General features: G+C 40.4%; 2 protein-coding genes across 2 annotated transcripts in view; one reads left to right on the plus strand and one right to left on the minus strand.

Annotated features, from left to right (window-relative positions):
- Positions 1-4,488, plus strand: part of CD36 (CD36 molecule) — a 65,072-nt gene extending 60,584 nt beyond the window's left edge. Inside the window, exons 13-14 of the mRNA XM_018563564.1 lie at positions 4,094-4,143; positions 4,304-4,488. Coding sequence (XP_018419066.1) covers positions 4,094-4,143; positions 4,304-4,488 — 235 coding nt within the window. The remainder of the gene's footprint in view (positions 1-4,093; positions 4,144-4,303) is intronic.
- Positions 4,489-12,023: 7,535 nt separating this feature from the next.
- SEMA3C (semaphorin 3C) overlaps positions 12,024-22,593 on the minus strand; it is a 131,609-nt gene continuing 121,039 nt past the window's right edge. Inside the window, exons 17-18 of the mRNA XM_018563567.1 lie at positions 19,612-19,742; positions 12,024-13,400 (exon numbers count right to left, since the gene is read on the minus strand). Coding sequence (XP_018419069.1) covers positions 12,990-13,400; positions 19,612-19,742 — 542 coding nt within the window. The 3' untranslated portion in view covers positions 12,024-12,989. The remainder of the gene's footprint in view (positions 13,401-19,611; positions 19,743-22,593) is intronic.

Raw genomic sequence — 22,593 nt, forward strand, 5'->3', positions numbered from 1 at the left:
CTATCGTAATTACTTTTGTGGGAAGTCAATTGGTAAATGCATGTGTATGTCAGACACCACAAAAAAGCATCAGTACCATTATATACAATCGTATAGTTTCTCCATGCACGTTTATTCCAATATAATAACTATAACGACACAGAGCTTATCATGCATTTTGTGTGAAAGCCACTGTCTTTTATTCTTCTTGCACTGTAAGCCACACTGTTATGTTCTATACTTGTTGTTTTTATTGTTGTTGTTGTTGTTGAAACTTCAAAAATGTGAAAAACTTTGTTCCTCTTTAATAAATAATATCTTGTTTAAAGAAATTATTTGAATTCCATTTTAAATAGATCCTTTAGAGATGTTAAACTGATCCACTTTTCTTTTTTTGAAGCTGAATTCCAGGTTTACCTTCAGCCCTGCAAAATTGTACAGGCTCCTCTCTTGTACTTAAATTGCTCTGATTTAAAAGCACACTGTGAGCTTTTCACAGTGTGCATCAGAAGCTCCATCAAGTCAGATACAGCCCTTCTCATTTCCTGGCTGAAGGGCGTCAAGCATCATTTAGGTCGTTTCCTCCTAGCCTTACTGTCCTTGGCCCACCCCTTTCATTCATTTGGTTTCAGTTGTTTCAATGATGGAGGCTCAGCATCACATGTGTGCATTACCACAGCTTCCTGTTTTCAGAAAGCTATGCACAGCAGCCTACAAGCTGTTTCCACCAGCTATAATCTGGCTGCATTGCCTAGAGAATCACAGAGACCTAGTGATGATCTAACATAAGGTCTAAAATAAGGTTTGAATAAAAGCAGAAAGATTTTATTATACAATTAGCATGTTGATGAGGAGAGAAAATAAGGAATCCAGAGAAGGCAAACTAAGGCATGCAGTGTGTCATGTCATTTTCACTCTGGCACGCCAGCTTGCGAGAGCTCGCATAGCTGAGCGTGCCGAGATGAAAGATTTCCGCCAATCAGCTCGCTCGTATAAGCCACTGGCGGAACTACCAGGGTCGCAGCGGTCGCAATTGCGACTGGGCCCTGGCGTTCAGCCACTTGGGGGGAGCCCAGCGAGGAAGAAGAGGGCTCCCCCACAGAGAGTGCCGCTCTATTCGATGGAGAAGCTGTCACCAGGGCGCAGCTGGCCCGGCTTCCCCTAGACTCCGCTGGGATATGCATTGCCGTCCGCACGCACTCAGACGGGCACAGTTGCTTGCGGCCGCTATCTGCCTCATAGCTCCAGAGTCTCAGAGAGAGCAGAGTGATCTCTCTGAGACTTCAGAGCAATGAGTCATCTGCAGCGTCCTGTCATTGGGAGGCGGGGCGTGCCGTGTGTTGGAGTCCCGGCCAGGGCTGAGCTGGCTGTAGCGCTGTTTATGAAGGTAAGATAGCTTAGTGTGTAGTGTTCGCTCTCCCCCCCTTTCCTCTCTGTTTCCCCCCCTCTCCTCTCTCTCTCTGCTTGTATTGTCATCTAAAGCAAACTATTGCTCAGTCTTATACAATCACTAGAAATTCATATGATTGTATGAGACTCAACAATTACAGTGACCCTCTGCACCCCTCCTGACACCCTCTGCACCCCTCCTGACACCCTCTGGGCCCATCCTGACACCCTCTGCACCCCTCCTGACACCCTCTGTGCCCCTCCTGACACCCTCTGTGCCCCTCCTGACACCCTCCACACCCCTCCGAAGACCTTCCGCACCCCTCATGAGACCCTCCGCATCCCTCCCGAGGCATTCCGCACCCCTCCCGAGACCCTCCGCACCCCTCCCGGGACATTCCGCACCCCTCCTGAGACCCTCCGCTACCCGCCTGAGACCTTCTGCACCCCTCCTGAAACCCTCTGCACCCAGGACCGGATTTGTTCTCCCTGCTGCCCCAAGGCCAGGTTTTTCAATGCGCCCCCCTCCCCTCCAACCAGCCCCCCATATACTCGGCGGCAGCGGTGGGAGGACAGAGGCGGGAGACGGAGCCAGCATGGAGAGAGATAGGTGCGGGGGGACGGCGGGGGGAGGACAAACACCCTGCAGTCTGATTACAAGTGATCTTGGTGACATCGCCGAGATCACTTGTAAAATAACAATCGGCTTCCCCGCTGTACATTTAGCCCCTCTGCCCGAGACATCAAACCGGCACCCCGGGAACAGAACGACAGCACAAAGTATGTAGAATATTCATATACTATTATTCTGCATTGCTGTGATTTGTAGTTCCCTACAGCTGGCGGTATCCTGCATTGTTGTACATGTTCTGTGTTTTATTGTTTAGTGTATTCTACAAATCTGTCTTTAAAAATCAAACTTGGTAATTTTTATGTTTTTATCTTGGGGGGATGCAAGTAGCTGGTCTTGCCTAGGGCGCAAAATAGGCTAGCACCAGCCCTGGCTGTCACCAGCAGAATGTGCTGCTGGCACTGCCGGGCAGCACATTCTGCTGTGTGAGGACCCTCCCCTCTTAGCCCCGCCCCCTGACCTGGGAGATGAGGAAGAGGGCCCTGCTGGAGAAGGAAGGTCAGTCTGGAGTGGGAAGGGGGAGGGGGGGTGCGGGGAAGTGTGTGTTTATGTGTGTGGGATGCTGGTGATATAGTGCTCACTTTTTTGCATTGTTGGTGGTATTCTGCATAGCTGACCTATTATAATGTATTGCTGGGACTTGTAGTCCCACATAGCTGTTGGTATTCTGCATTGCTGTATGATTATTATACAGCAATGCAGAGTAGCTCAAACTATGTAGGACTACAAGTCCCAGCAATGCATTATATTTTTAAGTAGGGATACACCCCTGCCAATACTGCGCATTTTCACGAGTACTCATACTCGTGAAAATGCGCAGATACTAAGCGCACATACGTCTGTCGAGAACGCCGACGTACTTGAATTTGCTGACCTCAGCATATGCGCTCGCGCACAGACCAGTATTAATGAGGGAACCGGATTTATTTACAAAGTATTTAGTTTCAATCGTTAATTGTGACTGTTAATAATATTCCATCATTCACTGCCACCCATCATTTACTGCCATAGATGGCATATTATTACGGTCACAATTAACAATTACAAATTAATACTTTGTAAATAAATGCCGGTTTCCTCGGTAATCCCGTCTGTACATAAGCGCAGATACTGGGTCAGCGTTCTCAACAAAACACCGGCACTAAAATTTTAAACAAGCGGCTGCCTGAGGTCCCACGCTTGCTGGGGACCTCGGCAGCCTTCCTGTTAACCATGAGGTGCCGTGGCGGTTGGGGGGGGGGGCTTCATGGTTTCTTGCATCGGGGCCCTGAAGGTTCTAGTTACGCCTCTGACTCAAGCCAATTGGCTGAAGATGCAGTCTTTTATCTTTCACACTTCATGTGAACCTCCGTGCCTGACAGCTTTGCTTTGCTCTGTACGGCTTCGCATGCAGTGTGTCATGGGCTTTACTGTTTGTCCTAACCTCTGTCACTGGTACTTTTGCTGAACAGCTTGGTCTGTGTGTAAATGTAGAAAATAATACATAAAGACATATAAAACTAAAGAAGGGATGGTAATACTGAATATTATTATTACATATGACAACTCTATGTACTGTAGCTATCAGATCAGGTCTGAATTTCTGCACAGCAAACATAGGCCGTGGCTATCAGTAACACATTCACGTGTTTTATAAAAGATTCCAGTCTGCCTCCCTGCCTGCCAAGGAGATCCGGCTGAGTCCTCATTGTTCCCATTGTTGCCATCTCTGCACTGTTTGTACATTTTTATTGGTGAAATACTGTACTATGCTGATAACAATTAGTTAATAAGCTTGTGAATTAAAAGATGTGTTTTCTTTTTCACCAGTTAATGTATTATTTTTTTCACTTTATTACTCACCCCATTTAGTGGATCTAGAAGAAGCCAAGCACTACATGTTCCTTTTGAATACACAGCAAGTGACAAATTAGCATTAAAATGAATGTGTCCACTGCACATGTTGGTGACATCATTTTAGCTCATGGCACGTAGATGTTGTTCAAGTGCACAGGATTTCCAAAACTAATACTCCACGCTCTGCAACGTACAGTGCCTGTCATTATCTCACTGTCAAATGCACATCCTCTTGTGGTTTGTTTGTCTTTCCTCCAGGACAATAAACATGACTGGAATGCAGAACTCGAAGAAAAAGATGAAAGACGGTGAGGTAAAGGGATATTTTCCCAACAAAAGTTTGGGTGGATCTGATGCTCAGACATGGTTAGTGGTATCTTAGTAGGAGCTGGACATTGTCGCCTACCCTTTGCTTTTTCAGTGGTGTTTATTGTCTTGTAAACTTCCTTACGGTGCACATCAATATAGGCAGTGTTGCCGGAACCTATTTTGCTGTGACTGTTATGTTTGGATGTCTGTCTCGTCTCCGGTTTCTTGTTTCCTTCAGAGCACAGTTGTATTCCACATCTAAAAATCCTGGTAAAAGGCCAAGTTTTGAAATCAAATTAATTGTAGATGTAGCAGTTGCAAAGGTTTTGAGGTTGATTAAGTAAGGCATAAACAGGTAACTTAGCCCAGTTAACCTATGTCCACTACAAATATCCAATCTTGCACAAGGAAAAAATAAAAAATTAAATAAAAAAATGATAGATATGATTTCCTGTGCACATGATTGGTTAATTGAAGTGAGCACAGCTAGATACTTAATATCCAAGGTCCAAACTGGTTAAATAAGCATGAATCAATGTTTAACTAGATAACAGTTAACTAGACACTAATCAAGTATTATATATCTTGAATTGCATTGTAAACAAACAAACTAGGCCTCAAACTATACGCAAACTATGTTCACCCAAAAATTATGAGGGTTATTCCCAAAGCTGCTGAAGGCAGCCGTGTGAATAACCGACCCAAAGTGAAGTGAGCCGAACGCTGTTTGGCTATTCACTTCAGGCTTGTACAGCCGTATATGCTGAGCATGTTCAGCCGCCCCAAGCCAGCCATAGCAAGCCGATTTGTATGGCTTGCTTGCTGATATAGTAAATCTCCAATTAAAGAAATATGCGGACGGTCATTGCTGACGACTTTCAGGAAAAGTTTGTTGCTTGTCTTTATGTTGACCTTCTGGCTTTGATAGTTTCTCCCTTGTAGAGACAGAAAAAGGATGTAGGTAAGTAACGTTAGAAGTTATTATCTGCATACTGTGAGGCACTGGCTGGTAGGATTGTGGACAGTATAAATGTATTACATAGGTTTCCCACATACACGTAGTGAGGGGTTTCATGGTTTATGTCTGATATGAAAAAACTAATTTTTGGTTCTCTCAGAAAAGTCTCAAAATCTCAGAAAATTTCTGTTCTGGCTCCTGGAGCCTAGAGGCTTTGTAAAGCCATGGAGTCTGAAAGCTTTAGGTGGGAATAAGCCTCCATTCCAATGTCCATATCTTACCTGGTAGCCAGAACTCATTAAGTAGTCTCAGCTGTCCACAGGCCTTTTATTATATGAGTGAGCTGATTGATTCTCTCTCTTTATCCCTCTCTCTTTTTCTTTATCTCTCCTGACAGGACACTAAAAAGGTACAAAAAGGTGCTTGTTTGTTTTGGGGGACCCAATAGGGGACACCATGTTATTCAGGAACCGATTTGTGTTTAGTTAGTGGCTTGGAGAAGCAAATGTTTTGTTTGTTTTATGCTAAGTACTTGCTGTACAAAGCCCTCCTGCATTGAAACTGTGTTTCTTTGCTACCTTGCTGAATAAAACTGCAGGAATGTTCCTGAGTGTCCTTGTCTAGTACATGCTTTAGTGTTGCCTTACCAGTTGAGCCTGTCCCTCTTACAACTCCTGCTCCAGTTTGGTGACCCAACATATTTCAGCTAGAAGAGGAGGAGCGGCCAGAGATAGCAATTTTTATGTTTATCTAATCCTACAATTAACATCAAGTTTTATTTCTGAAAGAAAGAAAAAAAGGGTATCAAAAGCATTTTAACTACTTGCTGCGGGTAGCCTTACATATACGGCCAGCCACAGAAGTGTTATAACAAGAACACAGCTGCTGCTGCTACTGCAGCCGTTTTCTTGGTGTCATTTTAAACAGCTGGCAATTAGGGATGGTCCGACGGTTTGATTGGAACACGAGTTCGAAGCGAATTTCGGCTGTTCGAGCGTTCGCCAAACTTTATGGGATGTTTGCGGTCTGTTCGACCGCGCAACGTCCCATACTGCAAAGAGCCCTCTGAAGCTCTAATTGGTTAAAGACTTGCACCTGGCCACAGGTCAGATGCAAGACTTTGCCGAATCAGGGCAGAGTACTCATTTGGAGCCATGATTGGGCAAAGTCATGATCACTCTGGCCAATCATGTCTCGCCTATCAGATGCCGGCAAACTACACAATTGGGCGGAGCTAGCTGTCACCGCTAGCTCCGCCCAATTGTTTATGTTTGGCCGTTATCTGTCAAAATGCCATAATGCGGCGGGAGTCGGTGGGGAGCGGATGGGACGGCGGTCGGGGTATTTTTATTACTTCTATTTGTTTTTTATTGTTGTATTTTTTATTTTGTCGTCGTCGTGGACAACACTGGATGCCGTGATTGACCTTAGGATTACGTCGGTGGATCCGTTTTTTTTTGTTAAAATAAAAGACTTGTCAAAAACATGTCTTTTGTTTTTTTCAATTAAAGGATTTTATAAAAAGTCTGGACTTTTTAATGACTATTTGATTTAACCCTTTAGTGAATGGGTAGGGGTACAAGTACCCCTTACTCATTCACCATGGAGTAAAGGGGTACCCCGATGAAAATAAGCCCCCTTGCCCGCACCCCCACAACAGGGTTGTGGGGACAAGGCCCCTCTCCCCATCGGCATGGGGACACCCTCCCAGTGCCAAGGGCATGTGGCCTGGTGTGGGAGGGAGGGGGGGGCACTCGCTCGTCCCCCCCTTTCCGCCCCTGCCAGGCCTATGCTCGGATCAAGAGTCTAGTATGGAATTTTAGGGGGGACCCCACGTTCCCCCCCCCATTTTTGGGGGTGGGGTTCCTCCTTAAAATTCCTACCAGACCTTAAGGGCCTGGTAGGGACTTTAAGGGGGAACCCCACACACTTGTTTTTTTTTTTTTTACATCAGGGTCCCTCCTAAAACCTTAAGGGTCTGGTAGGACTTTTAGGAGGAACCCTACACTTTAAAAAAAAAATAAGGTCCTTCCTAACATTCCTACCAGACCTAAAGGGTCTGGTATTGTTTGGGGAGGGGAACTGCACACTTTAAGAGTTAAAAAAAAAAATTCATTTTTTTTTTTTTAGAAATGTCAGTTTTGCTGCAGCAGGTTCTTTACATCCTACAGATCCCCCACTTCACAGGCAGGTTAAGGGGACCCCCAGGCAGGACATTTGAAGAATTTTTTCATTTTTATTACCCCTTAAGTGATGTTAAAATAACTGTTCCTTTAAAAACGTTTATTTTTTGTTTGTTTTTTTAATTTATTACTGTCCCCCAGAGCAGTACCCGGACCCCCTTACACTTTTATGGCCAATAACTTGCATATAAGCCCTCTTAAAGGGGACAATCATTTTCGAAAGTTTGACCCCCATTGACTTGCATTAGGTTCGAGTTCGTATTCAAACTTTTCGGCCGTTCGGGAGTGTTCGGCCCATCACTACTGGCAATGGCTGTTAAAATACAAGTGATCCGGTGTCTATACAGTTGCCGGATCATTTGTACCGATTGGCGGAATGTGCTCCCTCCACCCCCCTCCGCCAGCTTTGCTGTCCCCTGGACTCCGCTGCCCCCGAGCCGGGACTGGCACGGCGGGTCTCCCCACAACGATTGGAGAGAGATTAGCAGGCTTCTAGATGCTGATCTCCCCTCTGATCACTGGACCCGGAAGTGATGTGTATTACATCACTACTGGTGTCACTGTTTACATTCTCCAGCTCATAGAGCCAGGAGAAGATGCTGGGGAAGCAGATATCTGCTTCCTCAGCTTCTTTTGGGTCCCTAGGTGACATCAGGGGTCGCCGCTAGCGTCTGAGTGAGAGCAATAATTCTAGGGCCATCAATTACTTTAACACTAAACTGATGAGCAGTAAAAGCTTTTAAAGTGTCCCCTATGGGAAATTGTTGGTATTGTAGTTATTTTGTGGCTTCACAGGCGAACACAATTTTAAGGCTTGACATGTTTACTCGGCGTGACCCCCATCTTTTATATGTTACCAAAAAACTGGGTATTATATTCTGTTTCTGTGCAATAAATTTCATTTTAGTGTATATGATCCTAAAAATACTGGTTTAATAAACATTTGCGCAAATACCGCGCAACATAAAAATTGCAACTAGCATTTTGTTATTCTATCATTGTTTGGGGGTTTGAAGCTGTTTTCTACCCAAAAGTTCAGATTTTATCATGTGCATGCAAATAGTAAGAAATTGCTCTATACAGCAAGTGGTTAACAAATGTATCCTGCTTGGAGATGGAAAATATAGGCACCAGGCACTGTTTCCTGTGTATATGTTTTGCAGAAAAAGAAATCTATAGACCAGAAATACATAAATGTAAAGTTTATTGTATTGAAACAAGCAATGTATATAGCATGAAATACCTATTTAGTTTGCTACATGAATTGTAAACTCATTCATATTCACCATAATAACAGTTTCATCCTGGTAATTGCTATACTTTTCTATTGTCTAGTTATATACAATATGAGGGCACAGTGCAGACAGACTTTGTAGATCACACAGAATAAAACTAGTAAGTACCGACTGTAGAAAAAATAAACATATTGACAGATTATTATGTTTGTTTGGCAGGTATGTTCAAAAGGTATATAAAACAATCTATATACATCATTTCTCAAAAGGTTTAGGACTGACACATTAAATAGCACAAATACATTCTAACAATTATATTACAAAATAAAGACATCTAAAACAATGACTCCACACAAAACCAATATAATCAAGGTTTTCTAATGGATGCCGGAAGAATAAAACTCCCACTGGCTTCTTATATTTACTGGTGATATCTCCTATTGGATTTCATGGCTCTGCAGCTACTAATACAAACCCAAGCAAGGGAGTCCCACTCCTTCTGCCTTCTTCTCTCTAAAGAAGAATAAATGGAGATTACAGTGGCAAGAATCCTAGCAATGACTGCAAGGAGTGGGCACAGCTAAGACATCTACAAGGTTATAAAGGGGAGGTATAAAGAGATATATAAGAAACCAGTTGAAGACTCAACCTACCTGCTCAACCTACCTGCATTCATGGAAAGTTGAAGATCAGTTTTGAGTGGACTTAACCTTTAAGGAAATACATTTATTAGCTGACAGACATATTCTTGTTTCTCAAATAATGTTGGAGAAGCCGTCCGTGACAAACCAAAACCTTTGCCTAAGCATTAGCTTACAATATTTGAGCTTACTGAAAATATGCATGGCACATGTACAATAAAGATGACATGTCTACTATTTTAATGATTAAAAGTAAATGTCCTGCACAAGCACAAAGTACTACAAGGTGTTTGTATACACAGAGACAGGCCAGAAAACCTGTCTCTGTGTACCTACCTGATTTAGTTTCCCTTTGTTACTAGGGCCTTGACTTTTCTGTATTATGGACTAAGCTTCATCTACATGCTTGCCTACTACCCAATAAACATGTCTTTAATGAGTACTACAGTCAGCCTCATTGGACAGGGAGGTGAGTGGGAGGTGACAGGGAAGTTGGATGGGGCTTATTCTGTAAGTACAGAAAGTCAAGCCCCAAGTAACAATGTGAATATATATGAAAGGTGCACGTAAAAGATTCCAAGCCAATAAAGATAATAGCAGATACCCACTCTTTGGGCAGAATTTCAAATGTTCAAGATGGCTTGCTTTAACGCCCAGACTTCAGAACAAGTAAAATGTTTTTTTGCAGGGCACTAACAGTAACACATGCCATCAAATTAGCCATACTGTATATATGACGCCATTGCAGACCTTTATTCACAACCTGTGTTGAGGGCTGAATGAGAAAAAAGTGCTCAGTTCCCTCATCCATGCTAAACAGCATGGGTGCAGGAATCACCCATACCAGCTATTGTATTCTGACAGCCAGCTCCCATGACTGTCAGAATACCTGAACAGGTAGCATTATTTTGCTGCCTGGCTCCTTCAATTTTCCCAAATCAAAGTTTGTGAAGACTGGATGTCCACCCACTGTTAGAATTTAGTCCAATTTACAGGAACTGGCCAAAATTCTAACAGCGTATGTCCAGCTTAACTTTGCACCCTATTAGTTAGGCATAAACCTTAAACATGCACCCGATGATCCTTTTCCCACAGTGCTCTTGGGATACTCCCCTGCCTTCATGTCAGAGGACAACAACTGAGGCAAATGGGTCTGACACGAAATTCTTACAGGCAGTAACAACATATGCATGGTAGATTTGCTGTTTTTTTCTAGTAATAATGCAATATAGTTTCTAGTATAGTGTACTGTAATATAGCAAAGGAAAACAATCTGTAAATTAATTGCATTGTATAGGATGAAGCAAATATAGGAGAACAACTCTGTTGAAGAGGGAGATTGATTCCTTGGGGTGATACTGTAGAAATCAACCTTTTGTGCCTCAAGGGGGAGAGCAGTGCACTCTCACAGGACTCTCATGCATTATTTTTTAAAGAGAGATGCCGGAAATCACAGAGGAACGGGGGAGCAGCGGGAGCTCGCCCAGCACTTTTTCAAAAGCAAAAAAGATCACATGAGACATTTTAAAATTGAAAGGGAAGCGGGATTAGGTTGCGGACTATAAGGAGAGAAAGTGCAAAAAATGTTTGCGTTTTGTGTAACTTTAAGACTTTTAAGCTGGCACTAGATGGCTCAAATTTTGTCCGATTCCTTACGAATAGGCTGAAATTTTAGTGGGTGGCTTTGCAAGCACCACCCAGCTGGACAAAAGTTGATTGAAAGATTAACTGAGCCAGGTGGAAAACTATTGGCTGAACAGTAACTGCATCCCATCAGATGAAGTTACTGTTCAACAGCACCACTCTATTCATAAGCAAGCAGTGGCGATTCCTCCATGCACACCATTTTGGCATGAATGAGAAAATGTATTGATTTTCTCTTATTCAGCCTTTGGGCTGTGTATGGCTAACCTTAATCTGACATTTAAGTGAATGCATACTGTTATTTGTAAATCCCATTTACTACAACACACAATCATTATAAATATGTGTATTTGTTTTGACTACACTGAAGCCAAGAAAACCTTTTTACACATAATATTTTTACATTTATCAAGAAAATATAACTGAGGGCATACAACATCAAATCAAATTCTGAGTCCTGGGGAATGCGGGACAACAAAAGTACACATATAGCCTTGACAACATATACCAAATATCCACCAGCTGAGCTGACAGCAATGATATCAGCAACTGGCACATTAACATTTATTGGAAGTGTGTGTAGCAGGCACAGCCACAGCAAGCTAAATGCAAAGCTTTTCCTTATGTTTCATGGAAATGAACAGCAGGATTATTGTCTAGCATTGAAATACTGCACAAAGGAAAGCTTTCATTACATTCAGACAGTGATGAATGTTGTAGTAATGTGAAGGAAACACTTTTGCTTTAAAGAAAACTTTCCTCTGTCAGCACTCCTGTAATCTAATAAGTCTATTATTATGTTTTAATTATAACGTTAGAATTAATAATTTTACTTTTAAATATTAATAAGAATTCTAGAACTGTTTTTATTATTTTTACATTAATAACTGGCATCATTTGTGTTACCAAAGCTTGTTCAGATTAAAAATCATCTTATCTTTGCAAAAAAAATCACAATAATTTCTTATTCACAGCAATGCATTTGGATTATAATTACAGTAGGGTTAATTGAGTTCTAGGCCCAGTGAATAGAAACATTTAATTGATATAATTTAGACAGTAAAAAAAAAGGAAACATTTATTTTTTCAATTTTTTCCTTTCAGACAGTAAAGATAATCACTGTTCACTTTCATTGTTTTTATCACTTTCAATCTCTTTTCCATCCATTTAATAAATATGTCACGTTTATTCCCACATTGGTGTATTTGGTGTAGATTTTACACTACGCTTGTAAAGTTCTTAGCTTAACCCCTTCGATCAATACCTAGACCCCAACTCACTTTACCTGGTATCAACATTCTGGACATATAGGAGGTCTCTTGATTCCTGCCAACCCTTTCAACTTTCTGCTCTCTTTAGTACGCTTCTTCTCCTAGTATTTTATCAGATGGCAGGCCACTGATTTAAGAAAGAAAATTTGGTCTGCAGAAAAGTAAACTGCATCAGTAAATTTTACTCTCTTCCAATATGTTCTTACAATTGATTAGCAGACTGACCTTTGAACATAATATGATATCTTAATATACATTTCTGGATTTATTAAAGCAAATTATTTGGGTGCTTTCCTTTGCAATGCTTCAAATGATTATTTTATTACCATCTGCATTCAACTTTCAGTATTTGAGCTATGCAAATGGTTCCCCATGGAGTCTCATCTACATTGAAGGGCCTTTTCATCACATGATGGAAATATTGATGTGTTGCAGCCCACAGTAACCTCACTTAAGCATTTCCCAGAAGTAGTCAGACTAATAAAATTAGATAACTGATTGCTATGGAGTGCAATGCAATATTTCTGTGCAACATTTGATAAGACAACAGTATAAACATAAACTCATTGGCATCCATCTTTTTTTACATACAGCAAATTGTCAAAAACTTAAATTTATTTTCTTGTTAATAAAAAAATCTAATAAATAAGGTGTAAAAATAACTTTAGTTTATGTGAGCCCAAACAATAATAGAAAACACCAAAGCAATAAGTAGGCATCAACCATGTATGTCAATATTGGAGGAACATGAAATTGTTTAGGCTCTCAGTAAGAACGAAGAGGAACACTTAGGACTGAATGTTCTTTTGCTCTAGTGAATATAAATATTTCATTGCATTTTTAATTTTCATACTTTTTGCCTAGGTGACTTGTAACAAATTTTAGATTCTACGGCTGTAATCATAAAAATGCTTAAGATCCAGGTAACTGATTTCTTCGATTTCTACTTTTTCTGGTGTTCAGGAGGACTTTTAATTTGCCATAATCCCCTTTAAGTTTTGGTACTTCCGACACCTGACTTTTTTTCTGTCTGTTTTCTTTGCAGTACTGGTTAATCATCTGCATCTCCGAATGACTGAATGATCCAGTGAGATCCTTGGGATGAAATTGTAGGCCACTCAAAGTACTTGCCCAGATCCACTGAGATTTGTCAGTCATAAAATTCACAAGTTCTGGTTCTAAGATTTTCAAAGTGATTTTGGCTACTGTTTGCTTAAAGCCATTTTCAGTTGCTATACAGTGATAAGTTCCTTGATCAGGGTCCTGAACCGAACGGATAAGAAGTCCTTGACCGGTTGAAATGATCCTTTCATTTATTTTAACCTGTGAAAATAATTAAGGCTTTTCAGTTTGTTTCTACAAAACTCCCAAATATAGCTAATTTAAAACATAATACTATGTTATCTGCACTTAACAGAGAAACCACAATTAAAAAAATGAGTGTACTTGTAGAATGAACTTAGATCCTACTATCCTAATAAAGAAAATACATTTACAAAATAAATAACATGAGCCAGTCAAGTGATTTGGAATCGCCTATACAGTCCATGAGCCATGCTGTAGCCCTTGACCTCAATCACAGAAGGGGTTATACTTACCTATTCGTCTGGTGAGCTCCACTTTAAACAGTATTTAGCAGAACAAGCATGACTGGGGCTCCAATTGTAAATCACATGGTATGAGACTGTCATGCCATACACTATTTATAAATGCAGTCAGTGTTTACAGTGCATATATTTCTCCAATAACTTGCTGCAGAACTAAAGCACAATAGTCAGATTTTACTTTAACCATTGAAAGACACCAGAACAACATTTTAAAAAGTCTGTTTATAACATACACACACTACAATTGCACCTTTGTTTAACAGAAAGTTAAAGCCCATGCAAACTTTCATTTGAACAAAGTTTAAACACATTCCAGTTGTAGCAAAACAAAAAGTCTGGAAAATCTACAGTTACTTGTCCTAAGAAAGCAGCCTCATCCTGAGCAGAAACCCTGTCCCCTGCCAGCAGGCTGTAGAGAAGGACCCTTGCTCTCTGGAAGTTGTGTTCTCCTGCTCCTGCTCTTTGCTGATTGGAGGACTCTAGCTCTGACTCAGCAGGGAGCACGTCAGACCTCTGCAGAAAGACCACTGCTTTTACACAAAGAGCCAAAGTCCTTCTCTGCAGTATGTTGGCAGGGACAGAATTTTTAACACAGGCTATGGCTGCTTTCTAAAGAAAACAAACTGTAAGGCTTTGCACACTTTTTTGTTTTGTTGTACCTGGAATATATTTAACTGATTTAAATCAAAATTTATGTTTGTATTTAATGTTTAGGTATAGGGTAAAACTAGTTTCTGTTAGCTAATATGTTTGATTTCTTATAATATTGTTTTACCATAAATACCTTGCTTATGAAATAAAGCGTGTGTTTTAAATATAAATCTCTGAAAAATCCCCAATATTTTAAGCTACCAGGCACTATATTGTTTGATGGCTATACTGTACTCATGGTAAAGAAACAATTGGGCTATACCGCTGTCTACAGGATGATTAGTACACTATCAAACAAAAAAAACAGTGACCAGCCTGGTGTATCGCCTTTCACTCCCAGCATACCTCAGTTTTCTAAGAAGCAATGTCGAGAGCAAGACGGGAAACAGACAGGTGGTACCCGTGTCTCAAATTTCCATGAAAAGGATTTTACAGTGAGTACAAAAATCTGATTTTCTCTCTCATTTATTGAAAGACACAGAATTCAGAAACAATTGGGATGTCCAAAAAGTCCAACTGAGGGGTGGGCAATTTAACAAACAAAACATTGACAGGCCCAACTATAATGATAGAAAAACTATTTGGGGATTATCTGCATCTCAAATGGCTGTCTGAAAGACCCCACGGCCAAAGCTAGCATCAGATGAGGTCTGAACATGGTAAAACCTAGAGAAGCTGTGAACAGAAGACCAAGTGACAGCCTTGCAAATCTGAAAAATAGTTGTCTGATGCTAAAAAACCCAAGAAGCATTCTCTGATCTGGAAAAGTTTGCCTTGCAAGGAAATAGTAGAACCCAATCATTAAGAATGTAAGCTTGAATGATGACTTGTCCAAGCCACCTAGAAATGGTGGAATTAGAAACTGATTCCCCTTTGTGGGGACCAGCAGGGAATACAAGAGGGAGTCAGTCTTTCTAATGGAAGCAGTGTCTGTGAGGTAGACATGTACAACAGAAACTCTTTCCAAACAATCTAAATCTATTTCTTATGTGTGGCCAGACAGAGGGATAGAAGCACAATGTCTTGCTTGAAGTAAAAGGCTGAAACCACCTTGGGAAGGCCTAAATACCACCTGGTCCATGTGTAAGACCAGAAAATGTTCTCTACAGGACAAAGATGCCAGTTCAGACACATGCCTTGCAGAGGTGATGGAGGCAAGGAATGAAAACATATGAATGAAAGTGTAAAGGGGATATGCCTGATAGGTTTAAATGGTGTTTTTTGTAAAGCCAAGAGAATCAGATTAAATTCCCACAGAGCCAAAGGTGGGGCACAGGTGGAGCTACATGAGAGACAACCTGCACAAAGTTCGTAATCAAAGAATGAGAGGCTTGTAATCTCTAGAATAAGATCACAAGTGCTGAGATCTGACCTTTGATAGTATTCAAGGTCAAATGCTGATCCAAGCCTGGCTGTAAAAAGGTCAGGATTCATCCCATGAAGTATTTATTTCCTTGAACCAAGCAGGGTATGCCTCCCTCATGCAACAGTAGCTATTCTGCTGAGAGACCTATTGAGAGAGACTGTTTGCCAATTGCCCAGTGTTTGCCACATTGTTGGTCAGGGCCTGTGCCAACTGTTCCCTCAAAAGGAGGTTGTCTAGATACCCCACAATAGGGATGCTTTGGGAGTGCAACAAGGCAAGCACAGGAGGCAGAAGATAGATCAAATGGCACGCCATGAACTGGAAGGGCTTAGGACCCACAGCAAAGTGAAATAATTACTGATGTGCTTTAAAAAAATGGTGATATGCAAGTACTTATACTTGATGGTTATAATAGGCTGGGTTGATTCCATATGGAATTTGTGGGACCGAATGAGAACATTTAGGGGGTTGTGATTCAAGAAGCTCCTTTTTGGCTTTAAAACTATATCAGTAGTTTTTTTCTTGTAAACTGGTTACTGCTTTTACACATGATGCAATGATTATGAACATGTAGTTATCTTTGCAGGTCAGATTATTCACTGCAGAGTACCAGGGATCGCAGATGATTAAATGAATAAGGAAAGGGATCTGTTTGATTTAGTAAAGTCCAGATAAGGTATCTCTTTTATGATGATGTAGTGCCAGTATGAAAGGATTGCTGTGTGCCTGGAGGAAGAGAGTAACATAGTTACATAATATTTGAGTTTGAATAAAGACGCAGGTCCAACGAGTTCAACCTATGTGAGTGTGTTTGTGTGTGTGTGTGTGTATCTGTGTTTACTAGTCATTAAATGAGAACTATGAGATGAGTGATTTCCACTCACCTCATAGTTCTAGCCGACCTGTGACAATGAGACTGTCACAAGTCGGCTCAGTAGATCGGGAGGTGAGCGAACAGATACCGGCATTCGCTCACCTCTCGATCCTGTCACGGCTCTCTGCCATGACAGGGGAGGGGCTGGATTCCCCCTCCCCGCTCCGATACGCCAGGGCTGACTGGCGGAACGGACGGGGCAGGGGGCGGGTACAGCTGGCTCTGCCTCTAGATAGGCAGAGCCAGCTGTCACTCACGCAGCTGGGCGGATCTCGACATCGATGTCGAGATCTGCTCCGGCTGTGGCGTCTCAGTATACCGCGAGCTGTAGCTCGCGGTATACTGAGCTTAGGGTAACGGGAGGACGCTAGTTTGTGTTCTCCCGTTACCCTAAGGAGAACTATGGGGAAAAACACTGACCCCATAGTTCTCCTTTAAGAGTACCCGTACCCCTGTGTGTTTTCTTCTCTGAGGAAAGTATCTAAATAGTTCTTGAATTATTTAATACTTTCTGCTGATACTTCTGCTTGTGAAAGAGAGTACCACAACTTAACCACTCTAACAGAAAAGGAATCCCCTTAGCCCCTTATTTGTTATAGTTCGCTGCCCCTCTTTGGACCAGTTTAAGGACATCCTTTCTGTGGATAGGTGACCAGTTGTGGCTGATTAAACTATGATTTAATCAGCCGCACTGTTAAAGTGCTGTGTATGAAGGTTAGTACGGTCATTCACTCGGCTGCCCTCGGCAGCTTTGTGAATAGACCCCATAGTGTAACAACATACCACATGCAAAATGTGGGAGTGGTCTATATGTAGTCTAAAAGTAAAACTGTTATTCTTTCTCATAGCTTCTCTATTCCATGCTCTATATACTGTACATCAAAAGAAGAACGCTTTAGGTTGCTTGGAAAAACATACATAAATCAGGAACTGCCCTATATCACACTCGGAAGCAAGTCGGATGCAGTATGCTTTTGGGTGCTTTCAGGGAAATTAGATTGTATTTGAGATGTTATAGAAACTTTTGGAAGAAAATGGTAATTGGTAACTTGGTTATTTTTTCTATAAATATGAAATACAATGGTTTCAATTTCAAATTTATACAACTTATGCGATCATGGAAAAGAGTGCAAAGCAGAATACGATTGCTGACATAAGTGTAAAGATCCTGACTTTAAACTTTATGAATTGAAAGATTTTATATTTGCGACCCTTCGGTACAAAAACCCTATTGTATGGTAGAAAGGACTGACATGTTCACTTTCATCACGTATTCCATCTGGTCCTAAATAATTCTCAGTCTTAACGTTCACTCAGAAGATCGCAAAATACTTGGACGTATTTTCCCCTGTAAAATAAGCCAGTAACATTTGTTTCTTGGCAATCAGAAGACTAATTTCCAGACAATGATGCTGACATTGTCTAGAAGGAAAGTGCAGCTGCTGATTTGGGTCATACAGTAAGGTTAACAGCACTAAATTGTGATAATCACCAAAAAAACAATTTCTATGGGAAATCAATAATAAAGGCAATTTAAAGCCCAATTGAAGTCTCAGTGCAAATAATAAAAATAAAATCCGAATGCGATAAAATAGTGTTATATGTTTGCTTTTTTTTAAATGGTCATCCCAATGCAGTTGGTAAATGTTAAATTCATGCGTGTTTTGCTATAAAAAAACACAGTTTATTTGGAGGCTCAGCAACATGTGGGCAGCAGCTAGAAGAGCTACTCCTCCAGACTGACATCCACTCATAAAGACAGTTTTTTATTTTCATAACTCCTCCCAAGAGCCAGCCCACTGCTTGCATCATGACTTAGAGCTCCTGAGAGGAATGCTAAGGCAGGGTTCTGTGATTTTTTCAGGAAGCTTTTTACAGCAACCGATTTTCCCCTCCCAGCAGTCATGATCTGCCCATGAGATACCTAAAGATGATATTGTTGAGTCCGAAACATGGTATGCAATTAAAAAGGCAAGAGTTTTTTCCCCCAAAATTTAATAAGCATGTTGAACCAGGAAAGACAAAGTATAAGAAGATTCAACTTCAGATTAAACCACTTGATGTCCACATGATGTTTTTAAATTTCATGAAATCCAAGTGCTTAAAATTAGCAAGAGGCTGCACCAACGGCCATGAGCCTTGGTATTGTTTTTTTTTTGTTGGCTCCAGACTATCTAGTAAAAATGACCAAGGTGGCAGTAGAGCTGCCTGATCACTTTTACAGGCCTGTAAAAGTCCTGTGCTTGATCAGCTGGAGTGGAGGGCAGGGGAGACATTAGGGGCCTAAAAGGCCACTGATGTCTCCTTACAGAGAACCTATCACCTGCCCAATGCTATCACAAAGGAGGCTTGTTAGCATTATAACAAATATAAAAATAAACCAAAATGTAAAAGAAACCCTGTTGCCTCCCACACACATGGGTACCATAATTGTTTACCATTTCACAGGCGCATGCAATTTTAAGGCTTGAAATATTTGGCATCTACTCAACGCAACCCCATCTATTACCAAAAATTGGGTATGATATTGTGTTTGTGTACTTTAAAGTTCATTTATAAAAGTTCCACCCAGTCTATAGCCAGGAAGATGCCGTTCTCATGGCACTAACGAGTATAGGAACTTTTATAAGTGTATTTTTTTATAGTTTAGATAAATAATTGCACAAATATTGTGTGACATAAAAAATACAATTGCCACCATTGTATTCTACAGGGTTTCTGCTTTCAGAAAAGATATCATTGTTTGGGAGTTTTAAGTAATTTTCTAGCAGAAAAAAATTTAGATTTTAAGATGTGGTAAAAATGTAAGAATTGCTCCGGACAAAAAGTGGTCAATATATCTTGCACATATTAAGTAATGCATATTTAGCACCACTAAAATGGCTACAACTGCCCCTCCCCGGGAATTCTTATACATAACCAATAATCTTTTACTTGGACTTTACTTGGTTGGAACCTGCTGGAAGATTAATATATGTATTGATCTTAGTGAGCCATTTTTGACGAGTTGGATAATATTTCAGGGCTATAACTCACCTCTTTCCTTCGGTCATTATCCTTCTGAAGCAGCCATTTGACAGAGGCCTGTGGAGATTTTGAACTGCACTCCAAGAAAGTTGTGTTATTTCTCACACCATACTGTATAATTTCTTCAGTGTTCCTGTAGCCTTGTGGGGGTGAAAGAAAAGAAAACACTTCAAATTGTGCCAGAAACATCAGTCTTTCCAAAACTGTTAAATATATTTAGCCATCTTGGACAGAGCCAAAGGAAAAACATATAAATATAATAAAGCCACATCAGAAGGGTGCAAGCCTTAATGAGCTGGACAACACTTTTATCTGAGGACATACATCATCAGTTATTACTAAACCATTCCTTTTCTGAAATAAATTAAATGTAAAGGAGATTGGAACTCGGAAACTATGCTCTATTTTCAGATTTTGTGGTGAACAATGTGTAATACTTTGCTTTAAATTTGAAACACTATCCAGTGACTTGTAAATAACATAACCCCAAGAAATAATGTCTTAAACATTGGGAAAAAAAACCTTAAAAGAGTTACTATTGTTTGCTAAACTGTTGGAATATTTTTGGAGTATTGGAAATTGTATGCTACTGTGGTTATTATTTCATTTATAGTGGTTAGCAGTAGGATTATTGGCTTTTGGATTCTGTATTGACTTACACTAAATATAGTAAGTGGCAACTGTACAGTCTGCAATCGCTTGTATGCATTTCATTAAACCACATAAAGGAAACTATTCATGTGTAATAAGTTACACTTGCTTTCTTTCTTGGTACTGATGGTAAAATCACATTTGCAGTAAAAATTACAGATTTAAGGTTCAATATAATTGACTATAACTGCGTAAAAAGCAAAGAGTACAAGTGACATGTCAGCTGTCTTAAATCAGACTGCTAATAATAACCAGCAATTTACTTATCTTGCTGTTCCGGCATCACTAATTATTTACTGCCACTGAAGGCATTCAACTTTAGGCGGATGTATACGAAATCTAAAGTTTGGCTGTCTTACAGGAAATAATGAACACAGTTTAATGTGCAAAAAAAAATTAATAAAAATGAGCATTTAATTCCCAAATAGAAGCAGCAGAACACTCCTGCACATTCAACAGTAGACATTATCTGTTCTAGCTTCAAAGAAACCCATCATTGATAGTTGACATTGATAGTTTTATCAGGGGTGGGGTTCTAGTGCCAAGAAGAGCTACCTAGTGATACCTTGTATTTCCACTCATACTGTGGACCTGGGCAAAATAACTGCTATATGACAACTGACTTGACTTGCACAGTTTGAAAAATAATATTGTCTTAGGTTCACTTTCATTACACAGCATTTTACTGGATTTACTATTTTCTTATGTATCCTTTTGAAATCCTTATGTCTTTACTTTGTTTCCACCGTATAGTACTCCAAATAAACACAGACAGTACGTTTTTATTTCTTTGCTTCCTAAATACCCAAGCACAAGTTTGAAACCAGTTTTTAAGTAACACTGAGTTATATGATTTATATATTTTCATATGGAGGAAGGAATTTATGATTCCAATAGGCAATGTTTCCTGCTAAATGCTAAAAAAAGTTGCATTCTGATAATACTCACAAAGAAGAACTCCATGAAAATGTATTCTTAACCCTCGCTATGGGGCTACCCCCGCACTGCAAGGGTTAAGTGTTTGTTTCTGTCTAGGGACAAAAATAACAAAGATATACTCACCCAAAGCTCAGAGCCGGCCAGCTGTCACATTACTAAGGAGGACTTTCCTTTTATTGATTTTAAATGTCTTTGTCAGTTGGTGTTTTTTTGATGCGATTTTGTTTTATGTTGTTTTCTATTTCTTTATTTTCATAAAATTTTTGATACATTGTACTGCCTGTTTTTCTATTATAGACAGCTCCATCTTATGGGATTTCGTATTTAGGGGAGCCTTGCTTGTTATTTGGTCATATATAATATTCTGAATATAATTAATTCTACAGAGACTGCACACGAACTGCAAGGGACAGTCAAAAACTGCAGAATTGCTACAGACGACAATGACAGACTTCAGAATTGCTAAAGGACATAGTCAAAGACTACCAAATTACTACAGGAGATGGTCACAAACTGCAAGCATAGTGCAGGAGATGGCCAAATAAAATATAATTATTACAGGAGGTCATCAGAGACTGTGAAATTACTATAAGATACAGTCAGAGGCTACATCATTGCTACAGAAGATGCAAGAGATCACTGCTATTCTCACAACTGACTGCTAGGGTTAGAGGGCCACACAGTTATTCCAACGGGCTGCAAGGACACCAGGGACCTACACTCTAAAACTGAGAACACTGGGTATTTGTACTTCTCATTAACAAGGTACAGAAGGGCATACAGGTCGGTATCAGCAAAAGGTTCATGTCTGCTATGCCAAGTTGAAGTCCTTTGTGGAGGGCAAGCTTTTTTTTTGTCCATCAAAACAGTTAAAGAAATACAAATCTTATAAATGGCACATCTTTAACAACACTTCCAGAATGCCAGTTTGGACCTTGCATACATCCTTAGCATGAAAACTAAGGTATAGTACTTGATGCAGAATGGCAAACAATAAGAAATAGAATGGCAAGAACATTTGCAGGTTGGGCCTAAAGGGCAGATTCTACTTTCTTTTTTTCCCCCTTAAAGCATATGTCAAGGCATCAATACACACACTTCTACCCATGTTTTATTTCATGCTACAACTACAGAAGAATAACTTTTGATGTGCCAGAATTATAGTGCGCAGCCCCAAAAGCGCTTAATTATGTGACAATATGCGTCAATGAATAGCTGTTTCGTTTACTTTGGTGTGCTGGTGACATTCTTATCCAGAATTATACTGTAGTCCCTCCTCTTAGACATAGACAAAGCCTAAGCACATGGTGTTAGCCGTGCCTACTTCATTTCAGATGGATTACAAAAAACACAGCAGCCCCCCCCCCCCCCCCCCGGCCCCCCCCACACTGGGCCCAGGAG

The sequence above is a fragment of the Nanorana parkeri genome, unplaced genomic scaffold, assembly GCF_000935625.1.
Source record: "Nanorana parkeri isolate BGI_ZX_2015 unplaced genomic scaffold, ASM93562v1 scaffold676, whole genome shotgun sequence".
Classification (NCBI taxonomy): domain Eukaryota; kingdom Metazoa; phylum Chordata; class Amphibia; order Anura; family Dicroglossidae; genus Nanorana; species Nanorana parkeri.